This window comes from Ambystoma mexicanum, chromosome 9 (assembly GCF_040938575.1).
Source record: "Ambystoma mexicanum isolate Mex_15411 chromosome 9, UKY_AmexF1_1, whole genome shotgun sequence".
Classification (NCBI taxonomy): Eukaryota; Metazoa; Chordata; class Amphibia; order Caudata; family Ambystomatidae; genus Ambystoma; species Ambystoma mexicanum.
The window spans coordinates 1343211113-1343237890 of record NC_090931.1 but is presented as its reverse complement, the minus strand read 5'-3'; the positions used below and the strand labels follow the sequence as shown (position 1 = coordinate 1343237890).

The following is a 26778-nucleotide window of genomic DNA, read 5'->3' as shown; positions in this document are numbered from 1 at the left end:
ACAGGCATGGTAAATGCAAAATTGGGGGATCTCAGGCTCTCATGGCCGGCTTACGCTGACGATTTTCTTCTTTTTGATCATACCAAAGTCGGCTTACAGAGTCTTATCTGTAAATTTGAAGAATATGCCTTAACTAATGGGTTAAAAATTAACCCAAGTAAAACTCGAATAATGGTCTTCTCTAGAGGGAGAGAGGGTAATAAAGTATGGAAAATTGGTGGTGAAAATTCATTAGAGCACACAAAATTGTCTATTTGGGATTCCTCATTCTGGCACAACCATCGGCCATTGAATTAAGACGTTCCCTTAGACACAAAATACTTCCGCTTATTTCTCAATCTATTAAGCTGGATAGCAAATACGGCATGTTCTCCTTCAAACCTGTAGTGGATTTCTTCAAGGGAAAGGTGATTCCAAAACTAATATACGGAATGGAACTGCATTATCTTGTTCTTTTGACCTTCTGGGACACCCTTGAGGGTATCTACTGGACAAAAGTTATGAAGCTGCCTAATTGTGTTCCAATAGTTGCCATAAGGTATGAATTGGATCTAGTCTCTCTGCGAGCTAGAATTCTATGGAGAGTTCTGACACTTTTCTCTGCTTTGTTCTCTCCGAAACAGGATACCCTTTATGTTGATGTTGGTAAGATGCTCTTCTCGCGGGGATCACCGGACCAAAACTTATTTCTTTCGAGATTTAGTGTCCTCTGTGATAAGACTCTATCAGATCTTTCCACTGACGGGGATACCCTGTTAACTAACCCCAACAAAGTCAAAGAATGTCTTTTCACTAGCGATTGGAGTAATACGCTGGAAAAATTGCATGCTTACCCATCTCTCGGTGATCTGCAATTTGACCACAAGAAAAGAGGCAGCCTGTCTTTGATCTTGACTCAATTTCCCAACCGCTATTATCGTTCACTTCTTCTCAAACTTGGATGGAATCTCCTACCTACTAAAGAAGTCCTTTATAGAAGGAAGGAGATTAGTCATTTGGACCTTTTTATGTCGATTTTGTCAAACCCCCGGGGTAATTGAATCTACACGCCATCTTTTTTTAGAATGTATTGCTCTGAAAGGACTTCTACTTAGGCAGATTCAATACCCTGGGTCTGTTGGGGGCAGAGAATGTTATTTGGTCCCAGTCTCTTTCAATTTCTAAAATTAAAGACTGTCTCGCTGTGGCAGGTTTTATTAAGTCTCTTGATCTGTATCCCCCTCCCATTTGACCAATTTGTTTGATGAATTCCATCTTTATATACTATCAAGTCTATCATGCATGTATACAACCCCTGGAATTTTAACTGATACTGCTGCTAAATTCGTTCTTTTTATGTAAAGGGAATTTTTTTTTCCTTTTACTATCAAATTTGTGTCAAATTTTAATGTGCACTGACATTTTTAGCTGACTTTTATGTTATTTACTGATAGTAAAAGGATATGTGGATCTGTATGTGTTTTTTTTTTTTAATCATATTGGTAATGAAATGAAATCAATATGCAACGTAACAGTAATGTATGATTCCTTTTCTTTTGTTTTTCCTTTTCCTGTATTTAAGGATTTCGTTTGTAAAGGTTTCTTTTGTAAAACGTACACAATAAAAAAAATAAGATTTGTCAATGGGACAAGATCACAGATATGACAGATCTAGAAAGACAAGCTGTACAGGAATAAACAATTACTTTATATCCCTAAGTGAACCCCAAGAAGTTGCATACTAACATTTCCATCTCAAAAGTATAGGGATTTGTGTCTTACATTTCGGCTAAATGTGCTACCAACACTGGAAGTAATTGTGCCAAAACTGGAATTACCAAGAACTGTGTGGTTGCAGAGCCTGTGGTAATTCGTAAACGGAATGTTTATTTCATTTAGTACTGGGCTGTACTGCTTTTGGGGATGAGCGGATTAGATTATTGGACCTGTTTGTTCACTTGACTGATCATGTTCTGACATCACTGTTGTGGAACAGGTTAATGGCAACGTCCAACCAAGCTCTGATATAAGCTCTGATATAAGCTTTGAGTAAGCTATTAGAAATAATTTTTCGAAAATTAAAATTGATTGTACAACAGGGAGAGAAGGATTGGCGAAGGGTTTGGGATTAAGGTTAGGCATAATAAAATGTGTACTGTTTTATGTTGCGCTTTTTTGTTTTTTATTTAATGGTAATATGATTTGTTTTATTGGATCTTGCATCCTCTTATAAAATGTTATATACATTGTTGCTACAACAAGGAATGTGTAATGTAATAGTGTAAACATGTTCAATGTAAACTGAAAACACTCATTTCGTAATAAAAAAATAATTTAAATTAGGAGGATGTAGCCTGGATGTAGTTTTGGGCTGGGTGGTGAGGTTGAGGGGGGTTGGGAAGTGGGTGTAGCAGTCATAATTGGATAGGGTGAATATTTGGTGTTAGACTTCATAGGCTCTCACTGAAGTAACTTGCTCCAGATATGTCTGGGCTGAAACATGAAACCTGTGTGGCTTTGTAGAAGGGCCATTTGATTTGTTCTTGTATAGTGTCACTTGTGCTTATTTTGCTGCTTAAAAGGTTGAAAGCAAAGTCTTATTGGGTAGTCTTGCAATGCTTCATTGTGTAAGATTTTAAGAACTTATTTTGATGTAGGCTATTTGTTTTCAGCAGAGATAAACAGTTCAAGTTGCAGGCATAAAAAGTCACCTGCCACCTCAATTCTCCACATGCACATCTATTTCTTACTCACCAAGAGTCTATTCGCACTAGCCAATGGCTAGTTGAGTGCACATTTTGAGGTCTGGTTTCATGTTCAGATGCAATACTTTGGGGGTAAAAATGTATGTTGCAAGTTACTAGCTAGGCATACAGTCACTGACCCCCTCACTTCCACATGCACACAGGACACCATTTACTTGCCAAAAGTGAACCACTAGCAGATGGCAAGTGGCGGGGCCTTCAGTTTACTTAACTGTGTTGTTGCCATGCTGTAGGGTTCGGTTCGTAGAGCAAATATGTGGCTATTGTAGCCTGCGATCAGTCAGGTTGGACTGCCTTAAATCTTTGAAAATCTGTATTTGGATGGTTTGACTGAGGACTCTTTACTCATTGCTAGAAATAAATAAATCTACTTTGCCTACACTGTCTCAGTCATGATTTTCTTTTTATATCATTCGATGCAACATGCGTTTCTCCAAAGCTGCTTCAGTACAGGTAGGATGAGTCAACAAAGCGATTGCAAACGCCAAAGCTCTTGGGCAAATGCAGTGTCATTGTGGAGCAGGGGTTCTGCTAAAACGGCAGAAAAATCGGGCATCTGTCAAAACAATGATCGCAGGCCTCGTGACTCAAAAGTACGGATCGGGAGATTAACTGCAGCGCGCACACACAAGAGGGCGAATATACAAACTAAATATAATCTCGTACATGTGCTGAACAATGGACTTCAGCATCTTTTCTTATAATTATGTGGGAGGTGTGTTGATTTTATTAATTAGCCCTAATGAACTGGCAAACATGTTTTGACCTAATAATGCATTTATGAACTCATTTTGTTATCATAGTTTGGCAGGCTTATGTCTTTTAACTGTATCCACAGTTCTGTTAGTAGATATACTGCAGACGCTGTGTGTTCCGTTTGGCCAGGCTGCTTTTCCTTAATCTGTATTTTATCCCAAACAGTTGGTCAATAGTTGCAGTAAACCTTTTGAACCTATCTATCCTCACCAGTCAATGTGATGCAAAGTAGCCTGCAAAGAAATTGGGTATGAAATGTAGATTTAATAATTTCAGTGCTTAAATTAACATAGCGACACTGGTAAGTGCGTTGTCTCTTTTGGCGTTTTGGGGAGGCTGTAGTGTCTGTCGGAGCAGTCTGGGTGCATGGTGTGTTTAACAGTAATGTTCACTTATTGCCAAACTGTTACTATGATACTGGTTGTAGCTGCTATTGTGCCCAACTATGAGCGAGTGGAGTTTGTTCCTTAAATACGAAAAGGGAGCAAAAGAGCAATGATCAAAGCCTTGTTTCAGGTTTTCAGTTACTAGCACTGCAGTTTCGTAGCCTGAATTCTTTTTATATAGGTAGTGTATACTGCTATAGACTAAATAAAATCTGAAACCAACTTATTTGACAACTCCCAAAATAAATAAAGCTTTGTGTACATTGGTAAGTTACTGCTCCAGAGAAGGCGCTATCAAAGCGCATTTGATTGTCTAGCTTTATTCCGGGCAACACTGGCAACTCTCCTTTTGAAGGTCTAGCTAAGCCATGTTGCACTTTTCTTTGTTCCATAAGAAACCGTCTTTTCTTTTTCTGCCATTCTTCTAATTGGTTACTTCTAACGTGGTAGCTTGGCATCAGAAGTGGCTGCATGCAGAGAATAGCAGTAATATCTTTGGTGGATACAAGGCACTCGCTGCCTATAGGTAGATTTTGCCCAGTCGGTTGGAGTTCTATTCTAGAGTACTGCAAAGTTACTTTTTATAAAAAGTTGAAGCGACTGATTTACAATAAATGTGTAGGTGTGACGTGTGGAATCTGCCAGTCCTTCACGCCTCCACCCTACATGGTATATGTGAGAATACAATGTTCTCCTACCTACTCCGTTTACTGTTTAATTGTGCTGGTTTTTTCCACTCTTAGGATTCACCAATACCAAACGGATGAGACCTGAATTAAGATAATTGCTTGATGTTTTGATATGCAATCCAGAGTGGTATGGTGGAGATGCTTCCCAAAATTGATTTTTCCTTAGTAAAACAAACCAAAAAAAAAGTATTGGCAAAGCCAACGGTTTTGGTTTTGCTTATGTATAGGCAGACCTGTTTCTAGGGGATGCTTTTAATTTTTAGAAATGAAGTGGCTGAAGTTACGTTTGTTAAAGATGTTTCATCAAACCAGGATTTGTTGAGTGCTGAAATTAACCAATTACCTTTCAGACAGATCCTTTGCCGACATAAATGGCTGTTCTAAATTGCCATTGTAAGAAGGTAACTGAATTTGCCAGTGGTTGTACCTTTGGTGTTGTGTATTACACCAGATCGAATCACCAAGCCTACATATTTCGATACCAATATCTTTTTCGTATAGTGGTGGCTAGCGCCACTTGCCTTGGCAAAAACGAAAACATTTAGATTAAGTTAGACTATTGCTCAACTGAAGACTCGGGCACCCCGCGAAAAACCGTTCTTCAAGTGGATCATAAACTATAGCTGCATATTGGGCGTTTGCTCTTGCAATGGAATTCTCGCTAGGTGGTGACCGCTCCTCACAAATTCTCATAGTAGAGATGATCGATGATTTCCAGTGTGTTTTCTGGACAGGTGCTAGGACATGGCAATTAAGGGCTCCTCAGTCCGATCTGGTCCCTTCCTGGGACCTTCGGGATTGTCGTCATGGGCACTAGGGATGTGGCAGGGTGGAGAAGTGCTACAGATAGTGGGAGTATTTTACTCCCTATTTTTTAAAGTTGGGAGTAAAATGATTTTTAGGGAGTAAAAATGTAGCTCCAATTCCCGATGTGAGTATTTTATAAGTGAGAAAAATGTTTTCACTGGAAAATGGAACTGTTTGTAATAATTATTCCTGTGCACCCATATATTCATACACATTAAAAGATACGTTTACTTTACCAATCGGGCAGTTATAATACTAATTTCTTCCTGTGGTACTATGTGCACTACTAGTCAAAACATATCCATGGAGCTGTGTGGGTGAAACCAGGAGCACAAGGTCCTATGTGGCTGTTTCGTATTTTTATTTTTTTTTTGAGTATTTGCCTATTTCTAGGGAGTGAAAGTGGCCGGTACACCCCTTATCTGTAGGTCTGGGGTGGAGGTAATTTGTTAATCTCTGCGGCGAAGACCCTGCAGGCTAAGGGTACAGGGTTGTGCACCGCAGGTGCGCAGGGACCCTGGCCGTCCTACTGTCGGGCCTCCCCGATCGGCCTTCGGGCGGGCTTCCCTGATCGCCCGCTACGTGCGACGTACCGTAATGCCCGCCTTACCCAACTTCAACCATTTAAAACTGTACCTCAAAGCCCACGCAGGACTAAGGGTACAGTGTTGTGTGCCACAGGTGCTGGGTGCCAATGTTGTGGTGCTCTGATGAAGACCCTCACCTCACAATGCTCTGCCGAAATCAACAAGTTCACACGCAACCCCAGATCTACCTGCAAGACCGTTGATACTGGTCGTTGTTGGGGGGGAAATGCTCGTTCTATGGCTAATTTCCTTTACCTATAGAGTCCCCAAGCAGCTTTGCTGGATTTGAAGGGTTTGGTCTTTCTCCTGCTAAGAGTGAGACTCTTTTTCCCCACTCTTAGGCAGTTTGTGCTATGTGTGTTCTAGGCTATTTTTCGTGTTTAATGTCTATGGGATTTTCTCAAACCCATAGGAACCATCTTTATTCACATGTGTTACACAGCACCCTCCGTGTAGTGATACAGGGGTGTCGTAGCGACCCCCAAACATAGACTCCATACCCTGGGACTGACTACTGTCTCCCAGGGCATGTAAAGTCCCCATTGACTTTACTAGTCAATCTTTCTGAACAAAACCAGTATAACCCATCTTACTATGGAGGTACTGGAAGGGGTTAATAGTTTTTCCCCTATGTTCATTTTCGAGAGGGTACCGTACAGTCCCTCTCTCGAAAGTTTGACTGGTGGCAGTGGTTACTACCGTACATATTCGACCGCAAATATTTCCCTATGGGATTTTCCCATTGTTCGAGGCTACCACATTTTCTGACGGCCTCTAACATACCGCCGGTTTATTTTTATATTAACTTTACTCCGGTAGGTTTTGTTTGCCAGAACTTTAATATAACTTCTTTCTCGTGCCTTTCTCTAAACTCCTAACCCAGGTCGGGGATCCTTTGTTCGTCCTTTTGGCAGGCTTCTGCCAAGAAGCCCTCCTCTCAGCGCCACTGAGTCTGGGGTGGGTCCACTGTGAGGGAGGTGGAGTAGGACCCCTGGACAGGGTTGCCTCAGCAACCCATGTCGCTCTCTATCCTGATAGGTTGGAGGGTCTCCTGCCAAATTGACCACTCTGCTGTGTGAGTGACAGCTAGGCTGTATGAATGGGGCTCTTTTTGCATAAAAGCAGGGTCCTGAGGACTGAAGAGCAAGACGTTGCCACTGGAACTAAGAAGCCGAAGAGGAGAGAAGCCAAAGATATATGCAACGACTGAACCACTGGTGAAGCCCTGCTGCAGCGTCTCACCACTTTTCTCCACACGACGAGAGAAGATCTTCATCTTCAAGAGCCTTCTTCCCTTAAGCTGGTGGGGCCAACCACCTTCCTGGACCTGCCCTGCTCAAATCGCTAGTACCCTGTACTCAGAACGGATAGCCAGGCACCCGTCCACCCAGACCGCGATTTAAAGGAGCGTACCTTTTATTCGTCGGGCAGCACCGCGGCTGGTTTCATCCCTGGGTAGTGCAGTAACTCGAACCTTCCTCCATGACGAGAGCCTCTCTTCCTCTGCTGGATCCCCCGAACTGCAGGAACTACCAGGAACAACTGCCACCGCAGGAGCCACTCCTTCATTTTAAAGGTACATTGTTCGGCCAGCCCGCCCTTTCTGCGTGTTAGTGCTAAAGGTGTTTTAAATCCTTTACCTACCTGTTTGGTTGGCCGCCCCTCTCTTTTAACATTGTATGTTAATCTTCTGCATCTGCCTTTTCAAATCGTTAAACAAAGACTTGACTGCAGCTACAAGAACATTTTGCTCCTGGGCCCTTGCCCTGTACCACTGACTCTGGCACAGGCCTTTTGACTCTGTCTAAATTTGTTAGAACTGCCTTCTTTAGATTGCTTCTCAACTAGAACTGTGTTGATGCACCTACTTCTTATAACCACCTTCTTCTTCCCCTTTTTAAAACTTGTGAAGTGCCATTTTGCTCGGTTTTCATTCAAGTATTCTTTATACTAAAGTACTGCCTTGCCTAAACTTGTTCACAAACTTATAAGATATTTCTGAATAACTTGTGCTTTCCCTCCCTTGTGAGAAATTAGCAGAGTAACCCTTGTGTGTGGTTTTCACTGTGCCGTTTTACTCTGGTTCACTGGGTCTACAGTTTAACTAGGGAGTGTCTATTTTTCTTTGACTTATTTTAACTTGCTTGATGACTGTGATGAATGTGTTTTTCTAGAAGTGTATAAAATAAAAATATATATACTTTTTAATACAAAGCTTTGGTCAGTGTTCCTTGTGCCATAGTACTGTAGACCTATTGTGTAAACCCTGAATACTGCTCATCTCCCTCTTGAGATAAGTCTGACTGCTCAGCCACAGCTACCAACTACATCTTTGTGGTACAGACTGATACCAAAGGGGATTTATTGCTCTCACCTGTAGTCCTAATCTTCTGTAGTGCTCCCTAAGGGAACTGCACAGGATTCTGCCTAAGAGTCGTGGTCCCCCGACCCACCCCCCCCCCCCCCCAATCACCTGAACAACTGCGCTGGTTTGCCTGTATGACCTTGAAAACCTGCCTCCCCACTTAGGAGCCCCCCCCCTCCTAACCCCCACAATGAACTTCCACCATCCCTAGCATGCCGGACTCTGTCCCGCTCTAGTAACACTATACCCTGCCAGACTCGGATTCCTGTGTCTCGTACAGCGGATGTGGCCCCCTGGGTACAGCTTTGCTGGCGGGCACAAAACCTTTTGTTACCTGTTCCCCATACTTGCTACTACGATCTTGCACACCCACCAAGTGTTAATACGTACGCATCATACTTTCGTACCTCCCTGCAACCATCTTGTTACTGTGCAACCTGCATTCCTCATTTAATTGTGATGTGTCCCAGTCTGCATCTATGTAACTCGCTAACTTGTGAATAATGTGCAACCTGTTCTCCATCGGTTCTGCGTAACCCGCATCCTGCGCGTAAGCAGTACTGCCCGTGTCCGTCTATTAAGACGCAACTCGCAAATCGCGTTTAATATGCATCTTGTTTCCGTCTCGGACTATGCAGCTCGCAAACTGTTATAAATCTTACAACTTCTCTCAGTCTAACTATGTAGCTCGCAGCCTGCGAGTCAAATATTCACCTTGTTTCCGCCTGTATTTATGTAACTGGTAAACCTGCGTGGAAACGTGCAACTTGTCTCCATCTGTAACTTATGTAACTCGCATCCTGCGTATATACAAACAATTTGGCTCTGCCTGTATCCCTGTAACTTGCAACTAGCAAGTAAACTCCTACATGTCTCCTCTTGTACCTAGGTATCCTGCAACCTGCTCGGTTTGTGTAACATGCCCACTCCTTGTAACTAAATCTCATTCATTAGCAGTCCCAGCCTGCCAACTAATACTTAAGGTGTAACCAGTGCCCAGACACCCATGGGTTAAATGCACTGTGCAAATGTATAAAATATAAAAAAAAGTTAGTGAGCGTTCCCTACGAAAATTATGAAACAGTTTTCACTTCTAGAAACTTTTAAAAGGAATTGCAAGAGTAAGGCCTTTTGTGATGCTCGATTGAAACCAAGTAAACACATTGTAAGTATGTTGTAAAAACCTTTACCAAATTTCTGCATGACATTATAATACTCCTACACGAAGAACATTGACCCGAGTAATCTTTTTAATCAGTTGTTGGACAAATTAACTTGTTGCTGTGGAAACTTTGGAATTACTTAATCATTTTTACCTGATACCACAGGCAATACCAGGGATTTTGGGTCCAGAAACCTGATTTATGAGCTTGATCTGAAGGCACAGAACGAGGGTGCAAGGATCAGAATCCTCAATGTCTCCTGAGGGCCTACTGTATAGTGCTATTACCAGCTACTGCATGGTGCCAAACCTTGAGTTTTCTTCCTACAACCACTGTTCTTGAAGGAGTAAAACGAGTGTGAAAAGAAATGTAAACATTAGAGTATGGCTGACACTTGAGGTGGTAGCACACCAATGATTTTGAAGAGCGTCCATGCCCTGTGAGGGGAGGCTGGTAAGGAAGAGGATGCAGGAGAGGATGCTGTCGGAAAGGGACAGGTACTTGTGTGGTTGCAGTGGCTAGAGCGGATTCAGAGTTCTTGTCGGCTAACAGGACCAGGAACTTTTGAAAAGATGCAGCCAATAATGCTCAGAAGCCCTGCATCCTGATTGTCTAATGGGAGCCCAGAAATCTATCCATTCAGGATCCACGGTTTGACATTTTTAAGACTCGAGGAGCAGGAGCTTGACCCAGTTCCTTGGTGTTGGACATCAACCAAAAGGCATGAGCTACCATTGGGTACCTTGAGCAAGTACACAGAATCTAACCTCCACATGAGATGCACACTTTACCTTTTTGCCTAATATTCATGATCCATTATGTTTAAATTTGTAGTAGACTTGTTTTAGTGCAACTTTATTAACATTCTCAAACCTAATGTCACACATTCTTGTTTATTAGGCACCATTTGGCCTGGGAACCAAAAGTAGCCGCCTCTATTAGCTTTTGAATTCATTTTAACCAGGCTCTCCTGGGCTAGAAGCAGGAACAAAATAGCTCCTGGCAATTTTGAACCCTGAAATCTGTCCACACCTTTATGGATCTCTGTACTGTGTCTGATTAAACCCCTACATGAGTCACAACACCTTTTAAAGGTCACTACCTATAAAGCATTCCGTATGTACTAAATGTAAACTCTGACTTGTCTGTCATTGAACTGAAAGTAGAATGATGCCTGGCAAGCACTATTGAAATTCCCAATGACCTATTAAGAATGTACATGACGGTTGTGTGGTTACGTATATACATGCCTATGCAGGGGTGCGGCTAGCGGCTGATGGAGTAGGACGGCTACTTGGAAGGCTCCCGTCTGATCCGTTACAATTTGCAGTGAAAGTACACTTTTATGTAAACATACAAGCTGACAATGTCGGGATATGTGTGCCAATATCTGGTGATTGCCCAGCTGGAAGGGGAAGCATTAAAGTCGTTTTGTGGCGAGACACGCATCGTGTAACAGAAGACCCTGCGGCAGAGCCAAAATCAAGATGGCCGGCGCATAACAAAGGAATCAGCAGAGGAGTGCTACAGAGCCGAGCACCCTGTCAAACTTGCAGTGCCTGAGTGAGGGAGAAACAAGCAGGAGGAGGGTGCGGCGACTGCAGGAATGCCGCCGGTCGAGAGGAGTGAAGGCGGACAGCTGAAGACCACTGCTGCCTACCACAGAGACTGGGTGCGGCTAGGGATGGCAGCGGGATGCAGAGATCAGCGAGACTGCTGCTGGGCTGAACAAAGGTGCTGTGGGACCCATTGCAGCACGGTACTTCCTTTGTGCTACTGAGCACCCAACAAGAGGTTGGCGAGCCTATCGGACCACTGCAGCGAAACCCGGAGCGGCGGACCGACACATTGAACGTACGGAGAGGGATCAGTTGAGCGCTGCCTCCTCCCAGCGGGAGAGACCGACGTGGGGACAGTGTTGGGAAGTCCCTCAGGGAACATCAGTGACCTAGGCCCAGGTGGTCAAAATAACATAAGAGACTCTGGCAGAATTGGGGTCGGCGACCACGTGACTAAGGCTTATTGCTAAATGGGATTGAACCCGAGGAAGGTAATGAACAACTGCATCCGACCGCGTTGCAACTAGAGAAGTGCTCCCTGCTGCATTGAGTTAATCAGAGAATCAGATACTTGGCTGGCCAGAGCTAGGCATTGCAGCAGGGGAGCATATTATGGGCCCGGGCCCGGGGGTGGAACCAACAGCACAGCCCCAATTGCTCTGGGACTACAGTGGACAGGGCAACTGTAAGCAGTCAGGCGGATGGGGGAAGGAACGGACTGATAACGTGCGCAGCTAGTGCCTAGTGGTACTTGGACAGCGACACTGTACGTTACCACCAGAGTGTTATAACGCCACAGAAGCAAACGAGCCAGGGGTGTGCCCCTCCCGCTCCCCTCTTGAAGGCACTGCATAAGTTTATCCTGCCTAGGCGAATTTTGGTACCCTAGTCCCCCATAACATTTGCAGGGTCCGCTGACCAAAATGGTTAAAGGTGCGCACGACCAGAGGCAATTAGAATACTGCCATCCTGATCAGGGGTGATTGTGGCCTACCAGGAAGTGAGGAAGCTAACTGAATGCCTCCCAAGTCAGCAAACACCAAAACGAATCGGCCCACCATGGACAACTTTACTAAACCGAACCAGCAGGTGCCGGGAGGTAGTGCAGACTCAGTGCAAGAAAGGGTTGGGGGTGCAATGGAGCTGCATAATCAGGTGATGCTAGCCATAGCGGATCTGGAGGCCACACTGGGGACACAGATCACAGTAGTACAAGTGGATGTAGGACTTTTGTGCCAGGACGTGAGGAACCTTGCGGGGTGCACTACTACATTGGAGACACAGGTGAAGGAGAACTCTGGAGCGCTCTGTGACACATTCGGATGTCCACGTTTTGCAGCAAAAGGTCAGTGTACTAGAGAACAGAGTGAAGGAGGCAGAAGAAACAACATTTGTATAGTAGGCCTGCCGGAGGGGGAGGAAGGCGCAGATCCTACAACGTACATTGAAAACTTCTTGCTCCAAGAGATCGGGCCTGGCAACGTTACACAATGTTTTACAATCGTGAGTGCGCATAGGGTGCTAACCTCTCGGGAGCGCCCCCAAGACTTATCATCGCTAAGGTCCTGAATTATAAGGACAGGGAAAGAATACTGGCGTATTCTAGACAACAAGGCGAACTGAAGAGATCCTCTGCAGACTTGGCGTCTACCCCGACTACAATTTCAAGTGCATAAGAGCAGTGTGCGATTTTCAGCAGCTAAGGCTAGACTCCGAGAGGCTGGGCTGAAATATATGCTGATCTACCCAGCACGACTTAAGGTTATACATAAAGTCAAGACTTGGTTCTTTGATATCCCGGAAGAAGCGCAAGCATGGATGGACAGAGAAAGTTGGGCCCAGTGAAAAGGAGCGTGATGGCGATCAAGGTAAACGAAAGGAGAGCCCTGCTCAACCAGAGACGAGCGCCAACTTGGGTACTTTAGACTGCACAAGCGGCACGGTGGAGTGTGCAGACAGAGAACATACACCCTGGGGCCGGGTGGCTCTTACTAAAAAGACACTTTATTGGAGGAAGAGCTCCCGAGTACTTGGGGAAAGGACTTTATTGTATATGGCGGGGCCTACTGGCAGTACAGGGAGGTGGAGTCTGGGCCCATGGTCACACTCATCACGCCCTCTGAGTTCTATTGGGTCACTTGTTTGTGTGCCCACCCGCTGTGCACTTGCTTCAGGCTGCTTCAGGCTGGACAGGAAGCGGATAAGCCTGAGCACGGGTAACAAACCTGGGCAGTTATGTTCAGTTGGGGAAGTTCATGGGGGGGGGGTAATGGGTTGCCCGCATGGTGGTTGAAAGGAATACGCAGTACTACATTCCGAGACGGAGCATCACGAGGATGGATGCAGATGGTAACATGGGTGCCAGCGAGGAATGGTATAAGAAAAGAGAATAGAAGTAAATGGCAGGTACCATATACTTATTGTCTTGGAATGTAAGGGGTTTGAATGCTTATGTAAAGAGGAATGGAGTGTTTACATATCTTATGAGAAGGAAGGTGGATATCACCTTCCTGCAGGAAACGCATTTTACGGCCGAGAAACAGGCAGTACTAGCCAGCAAATGGAGAGGGCAAGTATTTGGTTCTATGTCGCACATGGGGAGCAGGTGCAAGTGGATCCAGGTCACCTGGCGTAAGCCCTGCCCACCTGGTGCCTTCCTGCCTGCGCTCTTTCACCACTTAGCAAGCCCTGCCCACCTGGTGCCTTCCTGCTTGCGGCTCCTTTTCACCACTTAGCAAGCCCCGCCCACCTGGTGCCTTCCTGCTTGCCGATCTCTTTCCTGCTTAAAGAGCCCTCCAGCGTCTTTTCCTCTGCAGATGGGGTGCAAGTGGATCTAGGTCACCTGGCCTAAGCCCCACCCACCTGGTGCCTTCCTGCCTGACACTCTTTTTCACCACTTAGCAAGCCCCGCCCACCCTTTTCCTATCTCATCCCCTTACTTTCTTCTATGCACTTACTGTATCAGAATTGTCCCTGGACCTAATATGATAGCAACCTCGTCTGATTCCTCCCCCCCCCCCCCCCCCTTCTCCTCCAGCACTATCTGAAATGTCGTCATGCCTAGTATGATAGTCGGTTGTTTTGTTCCTCGTCTCCCTTTCTGCAATCCTCTCCCTCACCTCTTGTTTTTCTCCGGCTCTACCAGAAATGTCATCAGACCTAGTACGGTAGTCGCCTGTCTGTTTCCATTCCTTCCCACTCTCCCCCTCCCTTCCTTATCTATGTCTTAGCTCTTGCACTATCTGAAATGTCTTCAGGCCGAGTACGATAGTTAATTTCACATCCTTACTGTTCATGGCCTATAAGAATGTCATTGTATTTTCCCTTCCCTCCCTTGCCTTGAAGCGCTTTGAAACACATTGTGTATAGGCGCTATATAAATAAACTATCATATCATATGTATTCAGATTATGCTCATGGGGTATTGATGTGGATAGCACCCTCTGTACCTTTCAAAGATGCATCAAAATTGATAATGAGGGCAGGAAGGTGTTAGTACAAGGCCTTCTGGAACATGTAGATACATGCTTAGTTAATAGATATGCTCCTAATCACAGTGCCGCCAAGTTTTTCCAGACCATATACCCACGTTTAGACCCCTTAGGGATAGTTACATGATATTGGCTGGGGGGAGGGTGCGGCAGAGACTTCAACTGTATGTTGAACCCGACCCAGGACAGGTCTGACGCCAAATACACTAAACCTGCTCTGCCTGCCAGAGCAGATGCTCCTGGACTCCTTTGTCTTGGAAGATGCTTGGAGAGCTCTCCACCCAGAAGCTAGACACTATTCCCGTTTTTCAGCGCCACATGCAGTACATACAAGGATAGATTACCTTTTTGTAGGGAAAGAACTGGTCCATCAGATTATGCATGCTCAGTACGAAGGCAGAGTATTGTCGAATCATGCCCCACTTGGACTACAGTGGCAATATGTGGCCCTTAGGCCCCCCATACCTTCGTGGTGACTTAGGAGTGAATCACTGAGCAACTTCCACAACTAGCACCCACCCTCCCCATTCCGTGATAGCATTCATAACTGCATCACAGACTATGTGGTGCATAATGCAGGCAGTGTATCAAGTGCTGGTACCTTCTGGGAGGCATTAAAAGGGGTGGTTAGGGGAGCCACTATGGCGGTATCTAGGGCCGTCCAAGCAAGCGTAAATCGAGAACTAACCTCTGCGGAGGAACGGCTGAGGAAATTGGAGCAGTCCCAAGAGCAACATCCAGCCAGTAAAGCGAAGTCTAGGGAATTAAAGCAGAAATGCATGGAATGCTGGGACAGGCTGGGCAAGCACAGTTTTGCCAAATACATGGAAAGGCAGCCTAAAGAAGAACACAAGCCAGGAAGATTTTTAGCATAGCTGCACAAGAAGGAAGTGCAAAAGAGCCCTACAGACTCGATAAGATCGGGGCAAGGGGACTTCTGCTACACCCAAAACTGGGTTAATGACGCGTTCTGCGAATGTTATCAACAGCTTTACCAAGAGGGGTCCGGTTTATGGTCTTTCCAACGAAACACTTGGCATCGAAAATTATCCATCGAACGTTTTAGCATCAAATGCATTTATTTTTTTGGGGGGGGTCCCCTCCCAAACCTTAATTTTTTACCCTTAAAAACCCACCCCAACGAAAATTAGATACAAAACATTTCAATGCATAATATTCGATGCAAAGTGTTTTGTTGGAAACATTATCAATGGATATACTAGATACTGAGGGGCCCCGGTGTCAAGCACCCACTTAGCGAATGTGTTGAGCGAGATCTAGCTCCCGAGCTTGACCCAAGAAGAAAGATGGTCTAGAAATGCCCATAACATTAGAGGGTATACAAACCACTATTATGGTCTTGCCGACAGGGAAGGCACCAGGGTCAGATGGGCTACCTAGTGAATTCTATAAGGAGTATACACAAGTGTTGGCCCCCAACATGCTCAGTACCTTTAATGATTCCTATGAGGCGGGCGTTCTCCCATTGAGTCTGAGAGAATCTGTCATCATACCTCTCCTAAAACCCCATAAATCTGACGGACTGCACGTCTTATAGGCCTCTCTCGATGCTTAATCAAGATAGTAAGATACTGACGGCAGTATTAGCAATTAGAATGAAAAGAGTGATACAGAAGTTAGTGCAGCCTGACCAAATGGGTTATGTCCCTGGCCTAGGTAGGACCTGGAACCTGAGGAGATTACACCATGTGACTGATAGGACAGCGTCCTGGGACATGCTGTGTACTATCGCCACACTGGATGCGGTGAAGGCGTTTGACTCGTTGAGGTGGGATTGGTTCTATTCAACTTCGTGCAGATTCGGATTTGGGCAGGCGTATATTAAGTGGGTCCAATTTGGTGTATACTAAGCCAATGGCTAGAGTTAAAACGGGTAAATGTATCTTTGGCGCTGTTAGGCAGAATCCTGTGCAGTGCCCTTAGGGACCACTACACACAATTAAGACTACAAGTGATAATACAAGTTCACCTTTGGTAAAAGCCTGTAATACACTGTTAAAGTGGTAGCAGTAGCGGGGCAGCCAGACTTCTCGAGAGTAAATGAGCAGTAGTAGAGATTACACAAAGGACCACAATTACTGTGACTCAAGCAGACACTGACTCAAGGTTTCGGGTATAAAATAGAAGTACATTTATTTTTAAACCATCTGTTCATAAAACACTTCACTTCTATAAATTTGAAACCACACGTATAATACACTACACACAACCAATTCCACTTGTTCCAGTAAATTCAAGGTAAGTACATTAGGATTTGACAGACCAGTGTTGTGATACTAACGCGTACCCGCGGATAGAAATGCTCACGAAGTTAAAAACACACTTTGTACTTAAGAATTACAAACAAGGGAAAAGTGAATAAAAATCATAGGCAATACTTTTTCAAGGCAAGGGGGCTCGAGGACTTGTGCAAAGATACAGATTAAAGTCAATAGGCCTGCGCCAGTGTCAGTGGAGCAGATGCTCAGTTGCCGAGGATCACACGTTGAACAGTTCGAGATGCCAAGAGTTTGTAAAGATTGTCGAATGGAAGCAAAAGTTATAAGAGGGAGGGAAGAAAGTACAAATCTTGGTGGAGGAAAAGGGTTCACCCCAATTCCGGCTGGTCAGACGGAGAGACCGACCAAATGTGCACAGTACCTTATTCCGTTGGAGAAAAGCTGGTGCCACGGCAGTTGTTCCTGCAGACTCACTGTTCCTGCGGCTTCAGTCATGGGGACAAGGACGACGTCTGGAGCGATCTGCACTACCCAGGGATGAGGCCAGCAGCAGCGAAAAAGACAACGATGAATAAAAGCTGCTCTCCTTTAAATCTGGAGAGGGCTCTTCTGATGGCTATCTGGACCACTACAGCACAGCAGTGATTTCGACCCAGGAAAGGGTTCTCTTACTGAAGAAAGGGTGAGCTGGTTGATCCCACCAGGCTCAAGGGAAGAAGACTCCAGACTGGATCTTCTCTTGTCGTTGAAGGGTAGATGGGTCGGGACTGCAGCAAGGCTTCACCGGGACTCGGGGTTACAGCAGCCGTCTTCTCCGCTTCTCGTTGGTTCCTTGCAGTTCCAGTGGCGACTCTGCCTTCTAGCCCAAGAGTCCTGCCATTTATGCCAAAATCCCCCATTCACACAGCCTGGCTGTCAATCACTCAGCATGGGGGTTGTCCAGCCCGGACAACCACCTTAGCCAATCAACACAAAGTGCGACTTGGGTCTCCAAGGAGATCCTGTGCAGGGGGTGACTACACCCATCCCTCACATTCAGCCCTCCTATACATCCAGACGCCAGAGGAGGGCTTCTGGTCAGAAGCCCGCCAAAGGTCGGCGAACAAAGGAGGCAAACCTGGTTTGCCGCGCAAAGAAAGACCCAAGAAGGATGTTAACAAAAAGAAATGGCAATTCAACCCAACCGGAGCTGAAATAAAAAGTATTTGGGCTAGCGTGTTTAAAGTTCGAGGCTACTACAATAGCCTAAAACAATACCACGTTATTTAATATAATCGCGGTAGGAAAATTAGGGTAGATGCCACTGCCACCAGCCAAGTCTTAATGTTAAGGGAGCGAAACAATGCTCCAAGAGGCACAGATAAAAAGGGCTAAGAATTAACCTTTTTCAAATACTCCATGTAAGATGGGGTGTACTGGATATGTGGTTAAATGACTGTAAAGTTAATGGCAACACACAACAGTGTGGAGTACACCACTTCAGTAGCCCAAGAGTCCACAATCACAAAAACAGATGAAATACACATGGCAAAACACAGGTAAGAGTGGGGCAAAAGCTCACACTCTTACCAAGTGGAAAAAATAAACTCCAGAAATCCAGCAAAGCTGCTGGGGGACTGGCTAGGTAAGGGAAATTAGCCATAGAATGAGAATTCTGCCTAACGGGCACTAAGGGGCAAATGGGAGGAGGACCTTTGCAGACACACAATGGGGGAGGATTCTGGGATACCAAAAAAGTGTCACGAAATGCAAGATTACAGCTCATACAATTGTAGTGACGCATAGAGCGTATATGACTCCTCAGCGGATTTCCAAGTTTCCGGGAGCTGTAGCACAAGGATGCCCAAGGTGTAATGACATGGAAGCAGGAATGCTTCACATGTTTTGGGCATGTCCGGTGGTGGGGCTATATTAGTGGGAAGTAGCAAGCAGATTACAGAAAGTGGGAGTGGAATTGAATGTGCCTTCTCAGAGTGCATGCCTACTGGGGTGTTTTCCGCACTGCAAAGCCTGGAAACATGTTGCCAAGCTGAAGGATCTAGCATGTATTTTGGCTAAACGCAGAATTGCTATGGCTTGGAAATCGTCTAAAGGCCCTGGAATAGAGGACTGGCAGAGGGACATGTATAGATGGGGAATGGCGGAAACTGTGGTATGGAAGCGGACGCGGCATAGAGATTGTGTGGAAACCCCTGGGGGAATTAGGGAATGGGAAGTCTTATTACACATCCATTTTGATGAGGCTTCCACTGAAGAAGTATAATTATATAGTATATGGATATAATTGGATAGACCCTGGCAAGCGTAAATATGGCTCCTACTCGATGGAACGTAGAGTGTTTACAGTAAGAGTAGATGGCAGGAAAAAGGGGGGGTGGGAATAGGGGTAAGGCGGTTGATATTGTATATGATGGAGAGTCCATTTTTTGTTTGTGTTTTGATAAAACCAATAAAATATATTAAATGTATGCCTAGGCAATGGCTTAATGCTAATAAAAGTGAAAACCTTTCTACCGGCCTGGTGGTGCAATGAAACAAGGGATGATTACCTGCATAGGGTTTTCTCCCACCCATGGCAAAAGCTACTAGAACGAAGTAACTGGGTGGATGTGTTGTCCAACGAAACCCATTTCATCTGGCCTTAAACAGTTTGTCAGCACTTTGAAGAGTACAAAGTTGCCTGGTTCACAAGAAGTGTACGTATTGCCAAAAGCTACTAGCCAGCCATAAAAATGTCACTCTTCAATTCTATACAGACGCACAGAACACCATTTATTACTCACCAAGAGTCAAATAGCTATAGCCAATGGCTAGTAGCGAGTGCTAATTTTGCACCCAGACCAACATGTTTATTCTCCATTCTTCCAAGACAAAATGCAAGCTGGAGATGTGAGAGTGACCTACAGAGGGATGATGAACAGACCCTCAATGACAGTTGGAATAAGGTTGAGGTTATGCATCCTTGCTGTAAATACGGTTGTGGGCTACTACTTATGGCTAGTGCAACTAATATAAGCCACCCATGAGGTTTCCATCCCCAACTGTACACCTCCCAAGAAGGGACACACACTCCATCGTTTGCATGTATTAATATGCTGGATCATAATTAAAACAATTAAGTACATTTCTAGAATCACTTTGTATATATTTGTCCCTACTAGGTACCAAGCAGGCTGACCGAGGTCATGGAGAGCGCTGCAGGAGAAGCACTAACCCCCTAATATTAGGACCAAAATGAAAAAGGGAGCGGCTGTCCACTGTCACAGGAAAAGAATTGGAAAAAAACTAAGGGAACAGCATCTGGGCTGAAAGTAGTCGCTGAACTTTTCATTTGCTTACCATAAGGTTCATTGTGACCCTAGGGGAGACGCTGTTAAAATTCTTACATAAGATTGCTTCCAGGAAAAGTTTAGGTATCAGTGTTGTGTGGTAGGATGCATGAACAGGGCATGTGATTTAACCTGCACCTACACAGAAATATCTTGTTGCCGTCTTGAGTCAAGAGTTTTCAATTTGGTGCTGTTGTCACCAGGAAGGATGTAGCAAGGAGTATCGGCCCATGTTTGATGCCACAATTGTTGAGATGAGCACCATGCAGCTTGAGAAGGATTGTCTCTATGGCCATGGGTGGTGTCACAAAGGCATTGCTCCAGCTGTCCGAGTAGGATGTGCTGGCTGAACCCTGACCCTGTGAAGGGTATGCTTGTTACATGTATTTTTATTTTACTTTTACTGTAATTCCCATTTTCTGGATAATTGGAAATTATGATTTAACATGAAATAGCCAATTCAAACTGTAAGTAATCTTGCCGGGGCTTGGCTTGGAGCAGCATTAATGGCTGCTTGATCGCCGGGACTTCCAACAGTATAGCTGCCTACTGATTTTTCTATCCTCTCCTGTGAAGTACTGTCAGGAATGCTACTGCCCTGAGGTGTGAATGGGGGGCCCATACTAGCACTGATGGCAGTATAGGGTGGTCTAGGATACCTGAAGTGGGTCTATGCTGCATGAGGTGAAAATGGCAGGACAGTGCTGTGGATAGGAGATTGGTGCTCCCTGCCTCGATCTCAAGGAGTCAGTGGTGTGCCATTGGATGAGCCTGGTAGGGCCTGGCAACTAGGAGACCTGCAAACACTGGGAATGCTAGACAGTACAGGAGCCCAGCAACAGAAGAAAGCACCAGCACATAGTCACATAAACAATCCAAAACGAATACAGCTTTGGTGTCCTTGCCCATCAGTTGTTCACATGCAGCAAGCTGCCAGGCATGCATGTAACTGTGCCATGGGTAGACAAGGAGAATATTGGTTACAACCAAAGTCTTGTGGCAGCTGGAGCTGCAAGATTGGCTAGCAAGGGCTATGCAACTCTGTGCTTCCCTCATACCTGAACGAATTCTCTGAAGAGACTGTGGGTAAAGTTTTAAGAGTGTGATTTTTGATGAAGCTCTCAATTTATCAGTGAAAGATGGTGCAACGTAAACCTACTGGCTGGCTGTATAGGTTTGCTATTACCAATACAGTGAAAAACACTAAATAAAGCAAAAGACTTGATCTTAGTTGTAGATTTTCTATAATCTTTGCAAATTACACATTTTTGGAAACTGTGTTCAGTCTATTGATTTAGTGGCAATTTGCATAGCAGAAATTATATTCATGTTTTTATAAAATCTCTCAAATGTGTTTATTTTTAGAAACATGATCAAGGACAGATTCTTCTGGATTCCGTGTTCAACCATCTTGATTTGACTGAGAGGGACTATTTTGGTTTACAGTTGGCGGATCATTCTACTGATAATCCTGTAAGTTGTTCGTTTTTAACTGGATCTACAATTCATTTAATTTTCAATGTCTGTAACAATATCTGTTCCCTTGTAACATGTCCTCTGTCTGAAACCATGAAAACCTTTGTTAATGCCCCGGTGGTTAATGACAGCAACTGAAATGTGACTTTTGAGTTCAAGTTAAACAAATGGCCCTTTTTATTTGTGGTATGAGCAGCGGTGGAAATTCGAATTGATATCTTATACAATCAGAGTGCAGAAAATGTGTTAATTAGAAATATTGCACTGAAAGTAGATTTTTTGAGATTGTTCTGTGATTAGCCTGCATACGATCTATTTGGAATTCCTTAGTTTGCTGTTACCTTGTTGATATTGGTAAGGGGAACCACAATAATCAGATCATATTTCAAACTATTCTTCCACAGAAGCGAGCTGTGACATTTGTAGTAGTGTGTAGTTAATGATTGGTTATTTATATAACGCTTAAGTGCTGTGCATGGAACATATTTGCATATGTTAACCATCCCAACCAAGGTTGGTACTCCTTTATCGACCTCGGAAGATGCAAGGCTGAGTTGGCTTTGCCAGGATTCAAACCTACAACGTGCAGTTCACATGTAGATTGCAGCAGCAAGCTCTCAACCCAGTGAGCTATCTGACCGGCAGATGTTTGCGTAAAGTCAGTCTGAAGAAACAAGAGTTGATGATTTCTGGACATAGTCCTGTTCAGCGAAAATATCAACTGTCTAAGAAGTGGCAGCACAGTACAATGTAAAATAGTCCATTACAAAGTGCGGTGGGATGCGAGAGAACCAAATGAGCTTTCCCTCTCCTTTACAATACTTTGTTCATACTTTACTTTTTGTCCTTTTGAGATGTATATATATATTTTTCTAAACTTTTATTTCTGCTTCATTTGCCTTTTATGTGTACCCATTGTTGCTGAAGCTTCGCTTTTTAGAGCGATAACATTCTGTAACTGTTTAATCTGCTGAAGCAACCAAATGTGAAATCTGAAGATTAGGAAAGTAATTATCTTAAACGTAGGGCAGATATTGCAACTTATATTACATGTGATTAGCATTATAATGTATCCAGTCACCATGTGTGCTCACCAAAATATCCATGAAATCCATTCAGACCTCTGCTCTGCATTGCCCAACATGTCTCACCAGTCCTAGCTGCTTCATATTATTTGATACTTCTAAATGTTAAGTCCCAAAACTACAAAATATTAATCTCTTCACATCTTAAAATGGTTTCCAAAGCTTATCTTGTCTGCTTGACTGTGGGCACATGGCATACTTCAGCTTGATTTACCCCATTTTAAAAGAAGGATAATAACCAAAAGTTGTCTGTAGACTAGTGCTGGGCGTTATATCGAATTTTGGACATATATCGATAATATTTTTGCAATCTATATAGGATGAGACAATATCATTAACATTGAGATATATACATAAATATGCATTACTACATATACATACTATTTTTTATTTACAGAGCTGTGTGCATTCTCGTACCGCAAGAGGAACCCTATATTTGCACTTTTTTTTTTTTAATCAATCTTGTAAATAAAGGTGTTTGACATCTCACATGTAGTTAGCGGCTCACAACTGAGCATTACACCCACATAAACAATATCAAGCTATATATCGCCATTCAGCCCAAAAATATCGAGATATGCCTTTTGGTCCATATCGCCCAGCCCTAGACCAGACCAATATGTATCTGCAAGATCACTATATGAAACATCTGTTCAGACTAATGCTGTTTTCAAAATGGAAGCATATAATACCATAAATCATTAAGTCCCATTAGCCAACACTCATGTTGTATTTATTTTGTATTTATTTAGCACTTTAGCCAAAGCACTTTCCAATGTAGTTAAAAACAAATGAACAGTACAAAAGTGAGCAACAATAACAAAGAATGAAGTTGATATAAATATGAGCAAGAAAACATGCGACGTAGTAGAGTAGATGAGATTTAAGTTACGTATGAAGTGGATGAAGAGAAGGAGAAGAGCGAATAGAGAGTAGGAGGGAGTTCCACTGTGTGGGTGCTAAAAGGAAAAAAGAATGAAAGTGGGAGGCAGCACAACCAGGTTTTGGAACAGTAAGAAGAAATTGAGATTGTGAGCGGAGACAGTGAGAGGGAGAGTGGAAAAATGTGAGAAGTAAAAGGGGCAGGACCATGGATGTATTTTAAAGAAAATAGTGAGAAAATGAAAACTAGAATCAAAGGAAAGACAAGGAATATAATGTAAGAAAGGAGATAGTGGAAGAGTGAGGGGGAGAGAAGAAGACAAGTAGCAGGCGTAAATACGGACCGAGAGGAGAAGCAGGGAGGCCAAGAAGAATAGTCAATTAGAAAAAAGACCAAGGATATAATTTGTTTGGTGGCCAGCAGAGATCAGAACGGACGGGCCTGACAGATGTTAAAGATAAAATTATAAGTACTTCCATTGGCTGAGATATGGGAGGAAAAGATTGACCCCGCGATTTCGAGCTGAGGAAGAAAAAGGGTGCAATAATGGTGGAAAAGAAAAAACAGATGGGGTGGGACTAGGAAGAGTAGAGGCAGGAATATGTAGAACCTCGGTGTTAGTGGGGTTTATACAGGTGGCAGAAGGATATCCACAGTTAGTTAGCTAAAAGACAATCTGAGACAGAAGGGTGGAGAGAATTGATGAAAAAGGAAAGAAAGCTTTGGGTACTAGCTTAAAAGCGGCAAGGTAAGTTGAAGGATGAAAGAAGCAGAAAGAGTTATATTGTAGAGTGAAATTAGTAGGGGTCCCAGTACTGAACCTTGAGGGATGCCAAAAAGCAGAGGGTGGGAAGAAGAAATGTGCCCAGGATACATAATAGGACTGATCCGAAAGATAGAAATAGAGCAACTTTAGGACAGAACCTGTCGGGCCAAGCGAGGTAAGTAAAGAAATGAGGATAGTGGTCTACTGTATCAAAGGCTTTTGAAAGGTTGAGAAGAATCAAGATAAGAGTTTAGAATGACAGGTGGAGAAGGGCATTGGACGTATGAAGGGCCATCTCCATTGAGTGGTAGGGACAAAAGCCCGATTGTAGTGGAGGAAAAAAGTGAGTGAAAATTCAGAAAGGAGACCTGTGTGTAGACAGCCCGCTCTAAGTTGATAGGGGAAAACGTTGAGGTGAAATTTCTAGGAGTAGTGGGATTGAGTATTTTTTTATTTTTTTAATATGGGCACACTCGCATCATGCTTAAGAGGACAGAACATACAAAGTAGTGAGTGAGGTTTTATGGAGACCGTTCAGATAGGCTATAAGTTGTGGGTAAATGGAAGGGACGAGAGAAGAGGGAAGAAAGGGGTCAAGCTGTAGGTTGCCCTCTAGTAAGAAGAGAAGCAGATCCAAGTCAGAAAGGTTTGAGAACGATGATGGTGAGATTGGGGGAGAGGAGGACATGGTTTAGTAGCAGAGGGAAGGGGGGGGAGTAAAAGAATGGAGAGCAGAAACCATAGAAGTAAAGAATCGGCAAAATCTGAAAACCAATGAGTGAGATGATAGCAACGTGTCAAGAGTGTTGAGTAGGAAGTGCAAAGAAGCTGAAAAAAGGTGATCCGGATGATGGAGGGAGATGGGAAGTTCATAAAATAGTTTATTAGCCACCAATTGAGATTAATTGTAGCATGAATGAAGGGATGATGGAGCAGACAAATCTGAGGGGGATTGAGATTTTTTGCATTGACTTTTTAAAGGGTACAGATTCTTGATTGTATGAAGTTAACTTAATGTGTTCACTTAATTTATACTAAACCTCTTTCAATGTTTCCATCAGTGATTTTATAACAATCATTGTAAATAAAATGTACTTCACTGTTCAACACCGTGACCGGATCATCTACAGTTTAAAGAAGTTGGTGAGAGCATATGTAAAGTTGTGGTTGTCACAGTGATGGGTTTTACAGTTTCCTGTCTTATAACGTGGAAAGCAAAATTGCTAAATGCTGGGGTAGCTTAGAATATTTCTGCTGAATGCTGCACAAATCAACCAATGGTCCCTGGGTAGTACTTTGATGGCAATAGCCAGTAAAATAACGGACAGTGTGAGTTCATAGAAGCCAAAATCACCTATAAAGCACAGCCTCCTAGTAGGGAACAGCAAAGAGTTAAGGGAGCAGTCCTGAAACCCATGCTTTGTAGATGGTAGTGAGTAATAGCTTGGGTCATATCCGCTTGAAAAAAGTCAGACTTGGCAGACAGCTGGTCTTGCTAAAATCTTGGATCACCTCTAAAGCAAATGTTTGCACTCTTTCTTTAATAATTTATTTTTTTGTTTTACACCAATACTAAAGGGCACACATGACAATACGAACAACTGGCGGGGGACATTGTGGATAGTATCAGGTCATCAACAAAGGAGTGTGGCTGGTACCATTCTCCATTCCATAGGGTCCAATTGTAAATAGTAAGCACATGTCAAGTCTCATTTGCAAGGATAAAACATTGTGCTAAACATTGTCACACTTCTCTCCCATTTCCCATCAGCCATGCCTAAAATATTTGTCAGAAAGCGTCCAAGTTCTAAAGCCGACATTCTTGGAAGGATACTTTTGAGAACATGTATGTGCCAGTGAACATTTGGAGCAATGTTACTTATTTTTCGCCGTGATGGCTTTCTTCAAAGAGGCAGGCAATGGTAAAAGAGGAAAATATAATTATTTCTTCGTGTAGAAAAGTGCATTTGGTACAAAATATGCCACAATAAATAACCTCTGTATTGACAGCGTCTACTAGCAATCTATATATAAAACAATTGAGTTTATATAAACACAGACATGATGGCATATCGCAATACATATTAAAGTCGGGCTAATTTTAAATGAGAGCAAACTCTCAGTAATGATTACCCAAAAAATGTAAGAACAATAGCCTCTTGCTGCCTGTGTTATACTTTGGGCGCTGCACTAACCCATTGTGACACTCGAGCTACCAGATTAAATGGCCTATTGTCATGTGCAAAATTAGAAGGCTAGGATATGCGGAAGTGTACAAGGACCCCATGTTGCATCAGTAGATAAAGTGCATAGTGCTTGTGAATTTCTTCACTGTAAACAAGTAAATTGGTGCAAATAAGCAAAGCAGCAGTTAGCTGGAATATATTAATTCCAACATAATGTTTCCAAATAAAGTGCTTAATGCCAGTAAACTTCCATAAGATAAACATTT

General features: G+C 43.6%; 1 protein-coding gene across 2 annotated transcripts in view; it reads left to right on the top strand.

Moving 5' to 3' along the window:
• Positions 1-26778, top strand: part of PTPN4 (protein tyrosine phosphatase non-receptor type 4) — a 2055941-nt gene that overhangs the window by 135770 nt on the left and 1893393 nt on the right. For both annotated transcript variants that reach the window (XM_069616750.1, XM_069616749.1), the window contains exon 3: positions 21482-21589. Coding sequence is in view for 1 of the 2 variants with exons in the window: in XM_069616749.1 (XP_069472850.1) it covers positions 21482-21589 (108 nt within the window). In the remaining variant the exon portion in view is untranslated. The remainder of the gene's footprint in view (positions 1-21481; positions 21590-26778) is intronic.